This window comes from Nicotiana tabacum, chromosome 16 (genome assembly GCF_000715075.1).
Source record: "Nicotiana tabacum cultivar K326 chromosome 16, ASM71507v2, whole genome shotgun sequence".
Lineage (NCBI taxonomy): Eukaryota > Viridiplantae > Streptophyta > Magnoliopsida > Solanales > Solanaceae > Nicotiana > Nicotiana tabacum.
The window spans coordinates 140,299,515-140,316,802 of record NC_134095.1 but is presented as its reverse complement, the minus strand read 5'-3'; the positions used below and the strand labels follow the sequence as shown (position 1 = coordinate 140,316,802).

The 17,288-nt window shown below is 38.4% G+C and overlaps 1 protein-coding gene across 1 annotated transcript; it reads left to right on the top strand.

Annotated features, from left to right (window-relative positions):
* Positions 1-13,850: 13,850 nt before the first annotated feature.
* On the top strand, positions 13,851-15,536 carry LOC142170435 (uncharacterized). The gene is made up of 3 exons (XM_075232342.1): positions 13,851-14,254; positions 14,352-14,769; positions 15,414-15,536. Exons 1-3 carry the CDS (start codon positions 13,851-13,853, stop codon positions 15,534-15,536), a joined length of 945 nt encoding a protein of 314 aa, XP_075088443.1.
* Positions 15,537-17,288: the final 1,752 nt, after the last annotated feature.

The window sequence follows — 17,288 nt, the reverse complement described above, 5'->3', positions numbered from 1 at the left end:
CTAATTCCTGTCTCCACACTTGCATGAGGCTAATCCTTGTCTCCACACTTGCATGAGGCTAATACTTGCCTCCCATATTTGCATAAGGCTAATCTCTGCCTCCCTATTTGCATGAGGCTAATCTTTGCCTTCATATTTGCATAAGGCTAATCCTTGCCTCCATATCTGCATGAGGCTAATCCTTGCCTCCATATCTGCATGAGGCTAATCCCTGCCTCCACATTCGCATGAGACTAAGCATTGTCCCTCCTTGCACAAATATTGCTCTATTTCTAGTACTATCTATTTGCTTTTTAATCGGGCTAAGCTCTTCCCTCCATTTCACAAGACTAAGCCTTATCTTGTTAACATCATATTATCACATATCATGGGCTGAAATATCTCCAATCTATTCGAAGACGTCATAGTCTAAAAGGCATCATCCTCATTGCCGGAAGACACCATGTTATGGCCTGAGGATCCCTTAAATTTGCATATCATTATTCAAAGGCGTCATGGTTCGGAGGCACCATCTGCATGGCCCGAGAACACCATTTCATAGCCTGCGAATCCCTCACTAAACAATTCATGGCCCAGGACATCATGGTCCAAAGACGTCATCTTTAACCGTCCAAATACAACCTTTATAGTCCAAAGGGAATCTGCATCATGTTTAAATTTTCGTGCAAATACATGTCGGTAGTGTCCTTTCATTTGCAAGTGAAAAACAAGAAACCGCTAACCTAGCAGGAGCGACCTCGCTCCAGTTCTTTCAAATTATCTCAAACTTAACCGCTCACCATAACCGCTCTTGCATCTAGTGCCCGTTCTTGCAATGACTTCACTGGTATATTCCGTCAATGAATCTCGAACTACACATGGCCTGTCCTGTAAAACTAGGGATATGTAGGCAACTCAAGACTGGAGTCCGGCCTCTGTCTCTCAAAACATCCCATCCGGTCAAAATTGGCCATCATTTCTGTACCCGAAAACTCTTTCATCCTTCTCGGATAAAGAGGGACAGCTGTTGATACCCAATTTTTTCTCATATATTTTTAATATATATATATATATATATATATATATATATATATATATATATATATATATATATATGTATATATATACTTTCAAAATAGCACATATGCAATTATGAGCATGCATAAGCATTTTTATAATTTTTCTGTAATTTTAAAAGCTCCAAATCAATTTATTTCTTCTCTTTTTATTTATAAAATATCCAATAATTATCCTTCATATTACTTTTAGGGTGATTTAACCATTTAAATTCATTATTTATACCAACATAGTGTTTAAATATTTTTAGTGTATTTTTTGTAATTACATTTACATTTTTAGGCTAAATTGCACATCTTTGTAATAATAGTCCATACTAATGTATAATTACATTATTTATGCATAAAATGATATTTTATATTTTTAAAATATTAAATAACTATTTTTAATCATTTCAGTACACAAACAAAGTTTTTGGTACCCGCTTATTATTTTTATAAATTATTTAGTTAATAAAAGTAGCTATTTAAAACCTGGCCTATTTTTATTTCAATTCTAGCCCTAATTCAATATAATACCAGGCCAATCCCAATTTAATATACCCAACCCAATACCCATCTGCCCCAACCCAATAACCCAGGCAAATCCTGGCCATTTATCATTGTGATCAACGGTCCAGATTGACCCTTGCCTAAAATAAACCAAACGACCCCCCCCCCCCTCAAAAAAACCCTTTCATTTCCCACCGTCCGCCGCCCTGAAATCCCTCTCCTCTCTCAAATTATCTCAAACCTAACCCTAATCTACCCACATCGTCGGTCGTCTGTTGCCTTCCATGGTGTTCCTCACCACCCCAGGCCTCTAGTAGCCTCTCTTGTACTGGTATCACCATCTTCAGGGTCCTCAAGGGACCATGGTTAGTTTGCTTGCATCTATGGCCATTTCTCGCCTGTTTCATGCTGTCCTGGTTTGATTCCGAGTGAGATATTCCTATATCTGGGTTTCTACGTTTGATTCTCCATCTCTGTGATTGTTTTTCTTGAAACCCTATTTTCTTTCTTCTAAACTTCTTAGATATGTACATATCTGAGATATTTTGACCTATTTCATATAATTTTTTACAATAACCTTTTGATTCTTTACAAGGATCGTCTGATTTTCGAATGATTTTTCATCTTTCTCTAAATTAGGGTTTCCGGAATCTCTTTTTCCAAAAAATATTTGATGATTTGGGTGTTTAATCTTCTGTTTAGGGTATGTTTTAATCGATTTCGTTAGGTTTGCTCTAATTTCAACTCGTTTCCACTAAAAGCCCTAATTTTTTGACGTTCTTTGTTTGGTTTCTAAGTACTCGTGTACTGACTGTGTTATTGCCTTGGTTTTATAATTTTTCTTTAGCCATCTAGATGTCTCGTGATTTTCTTACCCTAATATGCCTCTACTGAGTTCTTGGTTCAACTTTTTCATTGATTCTATATACTTATGTTTATTCTGACTATTCTTTCTTGATTTATTTATGTTGGCAGCGAGACTTGCTGACTCTTTGCGTGATTTTCTCTTTGATTGAACCCTTGACTATTCTGAAGTTCTTATTTCCGGGGTTGATTTGAACTCTTTTCCTTAACGAAAATTTTTATTCTTACCTCCTTACTCGGTTTGATTAAATTTCTTTCCTTAATTAGTTTTCCCTTGCCTTATTTGCTATTTGGTGATTCTTATTGATTGTTTCCTTAATTGAAACTTCTATTCATTTACCCCTAATTACCTACTTTGTACCCCAAACCTTACTTGATTCTTTTCCCTAAATATCTATCAGGCTTTTACCGTTAATTGGTTATCCCTTGACTAAAGGGAAGACTTATCGATTTACATGTGTGATTGATTCCATGAATTTTCCTGATTGCTACTTAATTAATCTCTTACCTTATTTGGTTAAGCTTTTGATTACTATATAAGCTACCTCTTATTTTAACCTCTGAGGAACATACAATAGTTCAAAAACTACTACTTTTTTCACTAAAAAAAGGCTCTCTTTCTTCTCTCTTTGCTATTTGTGATCTTTGCCATTCTAGCCGACTGCAAGCCAAGGATGGAAGTTGCACACTGCCTTTCTCACATCTTGTATTTTTTATTCTTTAACTAGGTATGCTTCGGATTAATTTTTAAGAATCAAAACCTATGTGTTACTTACTGCTTTAGTTCATGTGGCCTGATGTCCATTCTTGTTTCTATTTACTGCTTAACTAGCATGACAAATCCTGCCTACTCAAATTTGTGATCAACATGTTTCTACTATGCTTGCTTGTTTGCTGTCTTGTTTAACATATCTACATATGCAACTTCAGCATGTTGGGACTAACTACTGTCTTTCCTAAACTCTGCTTCTATATGATTAGCATGCCTTCATTGTTAATACTTGCCCAATATGCTCATTTAAGTCCTTGCCTGTTCTGTTTCACTCCTACTAAGTCAGTCAATCTCTTCAAAATGATTCTAGTTGTGTGGTTTAGATGTCTTCAGCATGTTTTGCTGTGATCTTTGCTGCATCTGTAGAACCCCCTCAAAACTCTCTATATTTTGTTGTTTGTCTGCTTCATTAAAGCGTACCCTTTATGTTCCCAACCCTCATCCCCTTGTGTGAAAGTTGTTCCTAAAACTTGTTCTATGACTTGTGCTCTGATTGCAAATTGGTTTCTTTACACTTTCCCTCAAACTGTTTTAGTACTAATGGTTTTCAGAAGCTCTTTTTCAGTCTTAAGACCTTTCTATTAAACTCTTTCAAACTGTTATGCATTTCCACTTACTCTTAGAATACTAGGTTCTGCCCCTCTGATATGTGTACTACCTTGAGAACCTTGAGATCTCTTTGAACTCTGGCATATCAGGGCTGGCATTTCCACACTGCACAATAATCAGCTGTCATTTGAGAAAGGTCTAGGTGTGAGCACTACCCGGGATCCTTGAGGTCCTTAGGGAACTCTGACATACCTAGACATGAATTTTGCTATGGAACTTTGGATATTTGAGACTACTGGAGGCTTAGAAATCACCTTGAGCCTATTTCAGGCTCCATATTGTTTAATTTCTATTCTATTTATGTAATTCATTCAATTCTTGGCTTGTAATAATTATTTGTAAACAAACAGTGGGGTAATTAGTGAAAAGGAGAGGGTAGTTATGTATATTGGGCAAATTGGGTAGGTATCATGCCTATAGGGTCCATGTTGATTCAAATGTATTTGTTATGTTTGCTTTATTTCCACACAATTAGAAACCATGCTTATAGGATCTAAAATGGCTTTAATAATAGAGATCATGCCTATTGGCTTAAAATCACCTCTACAGAAATCATGCCTATAGGGGTCTCACATTGGTTGAATGAATGCTGTTTATTTTAACTTATGCTCAATTAGAAATCATGCATATAGGACTTAAACCAGTTTAGTTAGAAAAATAGTTTAATTTTATTCTGAATTGGTTTAATTAACTAATTTGTCCACTTCTTTAATAAGTTTCAACGTTGCCTTAATTAACATTGTTAGAAATCATGTCTATAGGATCCAAATTGCCGTTTAAAAATCATTTTACTGCACTCCTAATCAATATAGATATCATGTTCATAGGACATCATTGTTATGCACCTAGGCAAGCCTATAGGATGATTAAAAATCCTGCAACTGTAAAACTGTGTTCCGTTATCTGTAACTGCTCATAATCACTATCTAAAATCAGTAGGCAACTAAACAGGTCTTTGACACTCTGGTTCTAATTCAATACTGCATAATCTCTGCTCACCTAGATATCTTGTTCTAAGGTTTTCTCTTAAATATTTGAGACTGTTGTTTGAAGACGTGCAGTTATCTGTTATGTTTGTAGAGGTAAATGTGAGCCTTTACTTGTTCTCTTGAATGCAGTCCTAATTGTTTTGATTGACGCTTAGACTTTTCTTCTTTAAATACCTTAGGATGGTCTAGAACCACCTAAATTAGAAATCTTAAATACCTCCAGGGCCACAAGGAAGGGACGTGTAGTGCACGCATATGGTATCTTTCAAGGTTGCTAGAACGCTTTAGGCTATGACCAAGGGGAGGGGATTGGGTAGTAAGGGATATGATGACTACACACTAATGTCATGTGTAGCCCCTCATTGAGGAGTGTTTACCGGGCATTGTGTGGGTATGATCCTATAGGCTAACCAACCTAGGACCCCTCTTTCCCAACTCCCATTGTTTAAATAAATTTACTTTTCTTTATATATGTGCAACTTGTTCAAACTTTTTCCCTGTTCCATTACTTAAATCATATATGTGCTTAGAATGTCAAAACATGCCTTTACTTGCAAGTACGTGTTAAAACTGTTTGTGTGTTAAAATGACTAATTCATAAGTATAAGTTCGGTCGGGACCCATCGTTGTGGACCGATAGGGGTGCCTAACACCTTCCCCTCATGGTTATTTCAAGCCCTTACCCTATATCTCTGGTAATGCAAACTAGTCTAAGAGTTAAGTGCTCTAGGTGCCCTAACGCACCATAATTCGTTAGGTGACGACTCTTCAAATACCCAAATCCCAAAAGGAAATGAGTTATTACCCACATGAACATCGGAACCCGGACTTTATCCACGGAGGAAAAAAGGGGGCGCGACACGAAGTATGGACTATTCATAACCTTTTGCATCTCGTACGTCGTTTACCTTTACCTTACGTACTTTAAAGTTTCGTATCACGTCTTCTATCTCCTTTATGACCTTCCTTCCATATAGGTAGAATTCATATCCACAATTTAAAACTCTATTATAATACTTGTACCTCTGGTGCCTATACAATCCGATGGGAGTTCCATACTGAATTTTTATGAGGCTAGTATTTTCTAATCGGCTTTATCGTAGAGTCGTTATAGAATATGGTTGTTGTGCTATCTCTTTTGCACCTCAATATTAAGAGTGATTCTACTATGTTCTCAATCACTATGTCCATAATTTTTTGTGTTCAATAATCAAACTCCTGATTTACTTAGTTAATGTAACTCTTTAGTTTTCTCTTTCCTCTGGTCAACCTTTATGTAGGCTTTAAGCTATCTTTCGATCTGCGGCACATGGTGTTAGTTATTACTTTTAGCCCTTCATGGCACTATGGGATATGCATGATACAATCATTTAACAACTTAATCCTTCGTCTGTAACCTAGGCTCATTTCTTTCTTTTAACATATACCAGAATCTTCTATGGCTGTATATGCTGTATGTATAAAACTCTGAACCCTTACGCGCGTTCATAACTTAACCAACTCTAAATCATTGATCGAATAATCCAGTTTTTTCATCTTAGCTTTCTTTAAACGTAAGCTATTACTTTTCCTGATCTTTCTGCACCCTTGTTGCATCCATACTTAGCTTATCTTAGTGCCCACATATTTGAAATTCCATACAACTCATATGATCCTGAATATCACTTCTGATTTTACTCCCTATTCATTATCCACTGTAGGTGCCACTTTCTTAGGGAGTGCATACAATGTTGTTTTGAGACTATTATCACACGACCATTTCCTCTTTAGGTCATTGTGCCGAGGTTGAAGCCTTCTTCCTTATTTCCTCAGCTAGTCTTTCGTCGTAGTACTTAGGGAAGACTCTTTGACTCTTGTAAAGTTGTGAGCCTACTACATTGTATACTCGACTGACCTTCTGATGTCCTTTCTTGCCTATACTTATCAGTAGTTACTTATCTCCATGCCCTTGTTCTTATAGGGTTGCTTTTGAACTGATATTTTGACTGCCTTTCTAGTGGCACTTTCTTTTATCCCCGTAACACTTATACAGTACCTTTAACTACCCCAACTCCTATTTGAATATATCTCAAGTATTATAATGACATTACTACGAGACTAAATTCTCCATGTTGGGATTTACGACATTTATATTTTATGATCTACTGATTTGTCTGTAAGTTCTTGTCTAGTCATGATTAGGCTCTTCCTGAATCAACTACTAACTGCTCATCAGCCCATTCTCATGTCCATATTCCGTGTAATCTTTCTTGGGTTACTTCCTTGTCTTAACTTACCTCACGTACTGGCTCCTTATCTATCAATAACATCTCGGGCAAGAACCCTTACTTTTTTTTTCTTGACGTCGTGCTTACATAACGTTCTGGAATCATAGCATATCTGTAACATCTGGATAGGTGCAATCTCATCCCTTTCTTATTTTCATCTCATTCTTCCTTTATCATTCCATATTCCCCCCTTTAGGGGAGTACTAAGACTTGGAGCTATGACAACCTGCCTATAGATATTTTTCCTCTTCATTTTTGGCGTCCTTTCACATCATCGATGATCTTTACTCACTTGTGATAATCCTTTTGTACCAAGGATAACAAAATTCCTTACTCGCGATGGTGACATTTAGTATAACTAGCATATACAGTCGTTTAAGCTTAACTTTGCTCGCATTGCTTGCTTTAGGGAAGCGTCTTCCTGAATGACCATTCTCTAAATTTCTCATGAATCTTATTCCATTGTCCATTCTATTATCGCCAGAAAGCAATATGAAATTCTCATGATGCCGATTGTTATCAAATAACTCAGTCCCTAAATTCATGTTTAGCTTATCTTGTTCACCAGCCCATACCGATTTCTATTATTTTGGGGTTTAATTCTCCCTTCTAGTAATCACGTTAGAGTCACGAACTTATTCCTTGAGATGAGGATATGACTTTATGGCATATACTCTTTTGTTGTCCTAAGGCCTGTCACCTCTCGTCTCTTTATTCACTTGACTGGACTCTGTAATACTGTCATTTCTTCTTCTTCTTCTTCTTTTTCTTTTTTTCCTACCGTCGTTATCCTTGTATCACACCTTATTCATAATGATTCCTTATCTCTCTTCTCATTACTCTGCTAATATTTCTGCATATCCCTTTTCTTGTGAAAACTTCAACACGATATTCTTTCGCTTTTAGCTCTCCTTGATTTATTCATCGGCTCTTCGGGTTGCTCAACGTCCTCGCTCCAATAGGGACGAGTATTTATCTCTTCCAGGCTTTCAGTGCTTATCATCTGATTTTTTTTATCATGCTAGTATTCACATCTAATTGTAATATTTTAGAGTGCACCAGCTGGGTGTCCACAAGGTGATCTATTAGAACATTTGCAATATCCTTCAGTAATGTCAACTAATACAAGCAATCCATTCATCAATTTGGGTTATCCTAACCCCAGCTAGATCCTGATATCTCGTCCTTCTCTTAACTATACCTGTTAGCCCCCACAAGGCATAGCTAAAATGGGTGTGACCAATTGTACATACCTTTGTTACTGTTGAATATAACTCAAAAAGCTTATGTTCCCCTGCCTGAATTATAAACACTGTTAACCTTCATTAACTAGGCACCTCGTACCCTTCTTCATCTTGCTTCTTTTGCTTGTTAAAACTTGTATTTATCTTCTTAATCTCTCATTGTCTTTCACCATAAGGGTGGATAGGCATTCTTGCCTTAAGGCTTCTTATCAGAAAGATTACACCTTTCAGTACACCTATGATCTGCTAAAGACCTCACATTTACTTATCATAGGCATCATACAAAAATCGAATTCCACTGACTCAGCTCTTCCGCAACTATCTCTCTTTCCAACCTTCTTTCTGGATGTAGGTATCGTCTTATTACGAATAAAATAGAATTTTGGAATTTGAATTCTTATAAGTGAGCTCTACCACATGATCTAGAGTAACAAGAAAGAGTGACAGTCCTAAATTCCCTGTAGCCTCTTGCTTATAAATGTGGTGCATGACACACCCATAAACAAGACTATACTAGACACGGCTTGTAGACTCCCAAGGATAGAACTTCTTTGATACCACTTTTGTCACGACCCAAATTGATGGGCCGCGATAGGCACCCGTCACCTTACTCAACCGAGTACCAACATAACGTATCTTTTTATGTCATACTATTATAAATAACTGAGCCGGAGAGGCTGCCGTGAAATAGGTAGAATACAACAGGTAATGCCAACTTATACATAAGACATATGGGACTCTAAGACCAAAATAACAACTTGAACACTGAACATAGGCCGACAAGTCCATACAATCTTTTACGTACATGACATCTGTCTACAAGCCTCTAAAAATATATCATTTTCATAAAGGTCGGGGCAGAGTCCCGCCGTACCAAACAATGCACATCTAACTCATACTAACCAAACAAGCAACTCTGAACCAAATGGAGCGCACCGACATCTTCCACTGAGCCGATAGCCTACTTGGAGGGCTCTCGGCTTGTCTATTGGGACCTGCGGGCATGAAACGCAGCGTCCCCAAGCAAAAGGGATGTCAGTACGAATAATGTACCGAGTATGTATAAAAAATATACCGAGTATGTAAGGCACATAAATAAGTACATAACAGACATGGAAGAAATATAGAGTAATTGACTCAACGTGTAAGTCTGAAAAACTTTGTAAATCATAAAATACTTATAGTTTCATGCATATGCGTATAAATGTCATGTCATGCATAGGTACATGTTTCATAACATCATCAGTCTCTGAGGGCATCCCATCATATCATCTCGGCCATTGTGGGCAAAATCATCAACGTATACCAGTTGATCAGGTGGTGCTGCCTATATAATGCCATAACCTTTTCCATATCCCATATGCATATATATACATACATATATACGCGTATATAACGTCGTTTGAATACATACATATATACCAAATAAATACAACAACAACAACAACAACGACCCAGTATAATCCCACAAGTGGGGTCTGGGGAGGGTAATATATACGCAGACCTTACCCCTACCCCGAAGGGTAGAGAGGCTGTTTCCAGGAGACCCTCGGCTCAAAAAAGAAACAGGAGCCGATATATTAGTACCATAAAAATGCATAATAAAATAACAGCAATATAAGAGATATGAAATACAGAATACGAAATACGAAATAGATGGCTGGTATAGTACAACTAGCAGGTAAAGCCCTGCATCAATAAACGACCAATGACATTCTTAGTCTAACTCCTAACTGGCTAGTCTCACTCTATTGTGCTGTAGAAATATTCACACTTTCCCCTAACCTACAACCTTAATGCTCGACCTCCATAATTCCCTGTCAAGGGCCATGTACTCAGTAATCCTAAGTCGCGCCATGTCCTGTCTGATCACCTCTCCCCAATACTTCTTAGGTCGCCCTCTACCTTTCCGCATGCCCACCACAGCCAGTCGTTCACACCTCCTCACCGGTGCCTCAGTGCTCCTCCTCTGAATATGCTTGAACCATCTGAGTCTTGCTTCCCGCATCTTATCCTCCATGGGGGCCACGCCCACCTTCTCTCGAATATCTTCATTCCTAATCTTATCCATCCTTGTATGCCCGCACATCCACCTCAACATCCTCATCTCTGCTACTTTCATCTTCTGGATGTGTGAGTTCTTTACCGGCCAACATTCAGTTCCATATAACATGGCAGGCCTAACCACTGCTCTATAAAATTTACCTTTTAATAACGGTGGCACTTTCTTGTCACACAAGACTCCCGACGCTAACCTCCACTTCATCCACCCCACCCCTATACGGTGTGTGACATCCTCGTCAATCTCCTCCATCCCCTGAATAACCGATCCAAGGTACTTAAAACTACCCCTCTTAGGAATGACTTGAGAGTCAAGCCTCACTTCAACTCCCGCTTACGTCGGCTCAACTCCAAATTTGCACTCGAGGTATTCCGTCTTCGTCCTGCTTAACTTGAAACCTTTAGACTCAAGAGCATGTCTCCAAATCTCTAGCCTCTCGTTAACGCTGCCTCGTGTCTCGTCAATTAGAATAATGTCATCAGCAAATAGCATGCACCATGGCACCTCCCCTTGAATATGATGAGTTAGTGCATCCATCACCAGGGCAAATAGGAATGGGCTGAGCGCAGACCCTTGGTGCAACCCCGTAATAACTGGAAAGTGTTCAGAGTCGCCTCCTACTGTCCTAACCCGAGTCTTAGCTCCAGCATACATGTCTTTAATCACCCTAATATAGTCAACCGGGACCCCTTTATCCTCTAAGCAGCTCCATAAGACCTCCCTAGGAACCCTATCGTACGCTTTCTCCGCATGAAAATTACGTTAATAAAATCTTTCAGAATGTCATAAGACCATTTTGCCATTGAGTAATATCATAAAGTAAACTCTTTTCAACTTTCATATTTTTTTTCCTGAGACCCATGAACAAATGATAGAATATTATGACACATGGAAATTCAAGAACATAGATATCTCTAATACTTCTATGAATAGAGTCATTTATGGAATTTGTGCATTTGCTCGTTTTGTTTGTATCGTAAAGAACATGCCAAAAGAAATAAGGGATAGCCTTAACATACCTGTCGATTCTCTTGACAATCCTTTAACACCCGTTAATTGCGACAAAATGTGGAACAAGATGTATGAAAGCTTGAAGCAATAATGTTTCTTATGCAAAGACCATCTGGGCCCAATTTTTCCTTAAGTAGCTATAACATTAAAATGTATCCTTAACTATTAAAAGAGTTAGAAAAGTCTTGGTGAAGTTTGAAGAGCTTATTCTTAATAAAAACGTTAGAAATGATTTACTAGAGTTATGGAAGCTTTTGTTAAAAGTCTTAGAATTTAAAGTGTTGTTGGGAAATGAAAATGTTAGGCATGAGATGTCTTGTAACCAACATACTAGGTTGCCACATACTCTAAAATGACTAAGAGTCGTTTATTTGAAAAGTGGCATGGCTGCCACGTATTTTTTTGGGGGGGGGGGTTATAAATTTTTATCCACTTTTTCGTTAATTGGGTAATGTCCCATTATCCGGTAATTAACCAATTATCCGTATAACTAAAATTATTTCCACTTACTTAAAATATCACTCACTTTTCACATACCTTACTATCATGGTCATGTGGTACCTTGTATGGTACTAGTCCATAAATACCAGATATTTTAGCTCGGGCCGTATTTTACCCCAAAATTCCCAACTTTGACGAAAATTCATTTTCTTTGACTTGTTTCCCCTTTCACCTTCACGAATTTACTCATCACTTGTGAAATAGCATAATCCTTATAATCTTCAAATAATCTTTTACTTGGATTGGTGTCAATTACCTTACGACAAATTCAACGTACAATACTACAGGGTGCAACATCATCGTAACTTAATACTGCGAAGCATAACATCACCGTAATGTAATACTGCAGGGTGCAATATTGTCGTAACTTAATACTGTGAAGCGTAACAACATCGTAATATTGTACTGCAAGGCGTAACATCATCGTAATATAATATTGCAGGACGTAACATCATCGTAATATTACGGGGTGGTACAATACTACATGTGACTATGACTGCACTCAGAAGAGATCTATGGCAGGCAATCAAAGAAATTCATGCTCAGATGAAAGGCCCCTAGGCGAATGGGGGATTTTAACTGTGTTCTATACAAGGAAGAAAGAGTGAGAAGTCCTGTCACAATGACAGAGATAAGAGACTTTAAGAAATGTGTTAAGGATTGTGCATCGATGGACCTTAAATCTACTGGAGCATTCTTCACATGGACAAACAAGAAAAATGGAGGGGGAAGGGGGATTGAGTACTCAGTAGAATTGATAGAGTAATGGTGAATGATGAGTGGGGTCTTAACCTACATACATCAGTAGTACATTACAAGAATGTATGGTTGTTTGATCATTTTCCAGCCATTATGAGTTGGGACAAGGGCAGGCAACCGAAGAATAAAATGTTCAGATACTTCAATATGTGGAGCTTGGCCCCAGGCTTCAAGGATAAACTAAAGTCAGGATGGAGGACTGATAGGAAGGGCACTAAAATGTATGACCTTGTGGGGGAAACTACACAAAATAAAACATACATTACAAGAGCTGAACAAAGATTGATTTAGTGAGGTTGAGAGGAAGGCATATGAGGCAATGCAGTAACTTCAAAATTGCCAGGAAAGAATGCAAAGGGATCCAAGCAACATCCAACTGATAGAATACTACATGTCACTATGATTTATGCATTCAATTATGCTGCACTTAGAAGATATCTATGGCAGGCAATCAAAGAAATCATGTTCAGATGAAAGGCCCCTAGGCGATAATGAGGGATTTTAAATGTGTTCTACACAAGGAAGAAAGAATGGGAAGTCCTGTCACAATTGCAGAGATAAGAAACTTTAAGAAATGTGTTGAGAATTGTGCATTGACTGGCAGAATACTACATGTCAAGCTATCTTGTCCCAGGAATGCAAAACATAGAATAATTCTAGAGAACAGTTCTTGAGGCAAAAATGCAAAATACGGTGGTTGACTCAAGGAGACATGAACGCAAAAAATTTCCATAGTATGATGAAAGCAAGAAGGAACTCCAATAGAATATTCTCTATTGACAATGCAGATGGACAACACATAAATGGTCTAGAGGGGATAGCTAAGGCTTTTATACCTTCTATGAAAGTCTATTGGGAACCAATCTAATGGATAGGGAACATGTATGTAGCAGCTTGATAAGACAAGGGCCTACTGTTTCTGCTATGCAAAGAACACAACTATAAGAACAATTTACTAAGAATGAAGTAAAAGAAGCATTGTGGGCTATTGCTGGAGACAAGTCACCAGGGCCAGATGGCTTTGGAAGTCAGTTCTTTAAAGATAGATGGAAAATTGTAGGGAAGGATGTGGTAAATGCGGTGTTAGAATTCTTTAGGAAGGGGAAAATGTTTAAAGCATGAATAACACAGTAATAACACTGATACCAAAAAGTGCACATACATCTAGTGTAGGGGATTACAAGCCAATACATATTACAATACAATATACAAGATCATACCAAAGATGCTTTGTCACATTCTCAAACTAGTCCTCCCAGATCTAATATCTGACAATCAAAGTGCATTTGTAGTTAGGAGAAGTATTGTGCAGAACATTCTTATCTCTCAAGATATAGTAAGATTATACAACAGGAAAGCCACCACCAAGAGTTGCTTGATTAAAATTGATCTCAAGAAAGCATATGATACAGTAGAATGGGGGTTTGTGGAGGAAATGCTATATGCTATGAACTTTCCTATGAAGTTTATTAAATGGGTGATGAGCTGCATAACTACAACACAATATAGCATTGAATGGGGAATTGTTTGGAAATATTCAGGGCAAACGTGGACCGAGGCAGGGGGATCCAATATCTCCACTTATCTTTGTCATATGCATAGAATATTTTTCCAAAATAATGAAGAGGGGTACCAAGTATGTCAGGATTCGAGTATCATACAAAATGTAAAGGGCTGAAGCTGAATCACTTATGTTTTGCGGATGATGTTCTGCTATTCTGCAAAGGAACCTACCAGTCAGTTTTGCAGATGCTAAGAGGACTTCAGTTATCTCAAGGGCTTCAGGACTATGCACAAATGCAGGGAAGTCTTGCATTTTCAGTGCCAATATGGAACAACAATGCCTGGTGGATTTATGTGACATAACAGGATACCAAAAGGGGTCTTTACCATTCAAGTATTTGGGTATCCCAATGTCAACTGAAAAGCTCATAGGCATAGAATGTGAGATATTGGTAGACAAGATGACAACAAAAATTAAAACATGGGGATCAATGCACCTATCATATGCAGGTCGAGTGCAACTTATCAACTCAGTACTAATACATGTTCACACGTATTGGGCTTCCATTTTCCTCTTACCTAAAGCAGTGATGAAACAGATTACAATAATTTGTAGGAATTTTCTATGGGAAGGGAAGAAGGTGAGCAACAAAGCACCACTGGTAGCATGAGACTTGGTATGTAGACCAAAAAAATGGGAGGCCTGGGAATCACTAATGGGTGGTATGGAATGAGGCTGCAATAGCCAAGTATGTATGAAATATTGCTTGCAAGGTAGATGGTTTATGGGTAAAATGGATATATCACATATACTCTCTTGGTGGCAATACAAACCTCCTAATGATTGTTGCTGGTATTGGAGGAAAATATGCTCGATTAGGGACAGGTTTGCAGAGGGGTATGTTGAACAAGGATAGCTAGCAAGGAATGGAAGGTATACCATTAAAAATGGTTACCTCTGGAGACTAGGAAACATGGAGAATTGGCCTTGGACTCACTGGGTATGGAACAAAGGAAATGTTCCCAAACACAACTTCATATGCTGGACATGAGAGAATATTAATGTAAAAGTACCAGAAACAGAGAAGTCGAAGCACTGGTTTTGCTATTGTTTCTCTCTTTATTTGATACAGAATCTTTGGATGCAAATATATACAATAAGGCTATACAATTTGATAAGGATTGAGAGATACAGTTACCCTATGATACAAGTTAAGAATAGCTAAAACCTATTCCTTATCCGACTAGGAAGGACACAATCTAATACTCCTCTTGCAAACTGAAGGAGGCGAAGACACGTTCAGTTTGGAACGTAGAAACTCAAAGCGCGCAGCTGAAAGCGGCTTTGTCAAGACATCAGCCAATTGATCTTTTGACGACAAGAATTGTACCAGGAGATCTTTCTTAGCGACCCTATCCCGAACAAAATGAAAATCTATCTCGACATGCTTTGTGCGAGCATGAAAGACTGGATTAATGGAGAGGTAGGCTGCACCAATGTTATCACACCACAAGATAGGAGCTTTGGGAAGGTGCAACCCAAGCTCATTAAGGATAGACTGAATCCAAGTTAGCTATGCCGCAGCATCAGCGAGTGCCATGTATTTTGACTCAGTGGAGGATCGAGCCACAGTCCATTGTTTCTTCAAAGACCATGAAACAAGAGCATCACCAAGGAAGATGGTATATCCTCCAGTCGACTTACGATCATCTAGGGACCCTGCCCAATCTGAGTCAGTGAAAGCCTGAAGAAACAATGTGGAAGAGCGTGGAATGTGAAAATAGAAATGTTGAGCGTTCTTTAAATAGCGTAGAATATGCTTAACTGTAGTCCATTGATTGACTGTGGGATTATGCATATATTGGCAAGCTTTGTTGACAACAAAGGCAATGTCAGGATGAGTGAGTGTGACATATTGTAAGGTTCCAACAATTTCCGATACAAAGTGGCATCATGGAATAGGGGACTGTCACCAACGTGGAGCTTCGAGTTCACTGCCATAGGTATGGAAAGTGGTTTACAGCTTTGCATATTTGCATTTTTGAGAAGAGAAGTAATGTACTGCTCCTGAGAGAGGGTGATACCGGCAGATCTATGAGAGACTTGAATTCCAAGGAAAAAACTTAAGGGACCAAGGTCACGAATTGAAAACTCTGCACCAAGTTTTGAGAGCATGCTTTCTAGAAAGGATGATTTGTTTCCAGTGATAATAATATCATCTACATAGGCCAAAATATAAGCCACTACACCATGAGTTCGATAAATAAACAAGGATGTATCTAATTTTGAAGTAGTGAACCCAGCAGTGAGAAGGAACTTAAGGAGACGCATGTACCATGCTCGAGGTGCCTGTTTGAGACAATAGAGGGATTTCTTAAATTTACAGACATGATTCGGATACTGAGGATGTATGAAGCAAGAAGGTTGTTACATAAAGACTTGTATTGAAGCTCACTATGGAGAAAGACATTTTACACATCTAATTGATGCAAAACCCAATTGTAAGATGCTGCCAAGGTAAGAACAATGCGAATGGTAGCCGGCTTAACAACAGGACTGAACGTTTCGTAGTAGTCATGGCCCTCAAGTTGGTGAAACCCCTTCGCGACTAAGCGAGCCTTATAGCCCTCTATCGCACCAGAAGAATTTCTTTTGACGCGAAATACCCATTTGCACCCAAGAACATTCATTAAGGGATCATAAGGAACCAATGACCAAGTATCATTCCGTAGTAATGCATCTATTTCAGATGACATAGCAGCCCACCATTCTTTATATTTGGAAGCTTCAGTGAAACTAGACAGCTCATATACTGGAGGGGTAATGAATATAAGGTAGTCGCCAAATTAGAGGACGGGGGCATGTTCCTAAGTACCATATGATGTGAGCATTTAGGAAGGGCTTTGAGCCTATTGGTATGGGTTGGAAGGGGCAGTGAAGCTGGGGAAGAATCTGGGAACATATCATAGCTGCTTAAGTCGACAACAAGAGGTAATCCGGGGGATAACGTGTTGGGAACACCTTGGAGGGAAGTTGGTTGTGGAGTGGGAGAATGTGAAGAAGATGTGGGACTAAATATGGGGAATGGACTAGGAGTATGATCGGGATTTAAGGAGGAGGAAGAAGAGTCTCCTGAATTAATGGTAGCATGAACTAGTG

Excerpts from the sequence above, each read along its gene's own strand:
- LOC142170435 (XM_075232342.1), top strand. The coding sequence starts at position 13,851 with ATGCTTTGTCACATTCTCAAACTAGTCCTCCCAGATCTAATATCTGAC. Across the intron at positions 14,255-14,351 it reads TTCCAAAATAATGAAGAGGG|GAACCTACCAGTCAGTTTTG; the intron begins GTACCAAGTATG and ends TATTCTGCAAAG. Across the intron at positions 14,770-15,413 it reads TTCTATGGGAAGGGAAGAAG|GAGGCGAAGACACGTTCAGT; the intron begins GTGAGCAACAAA and ends TGCAAACTGAAG.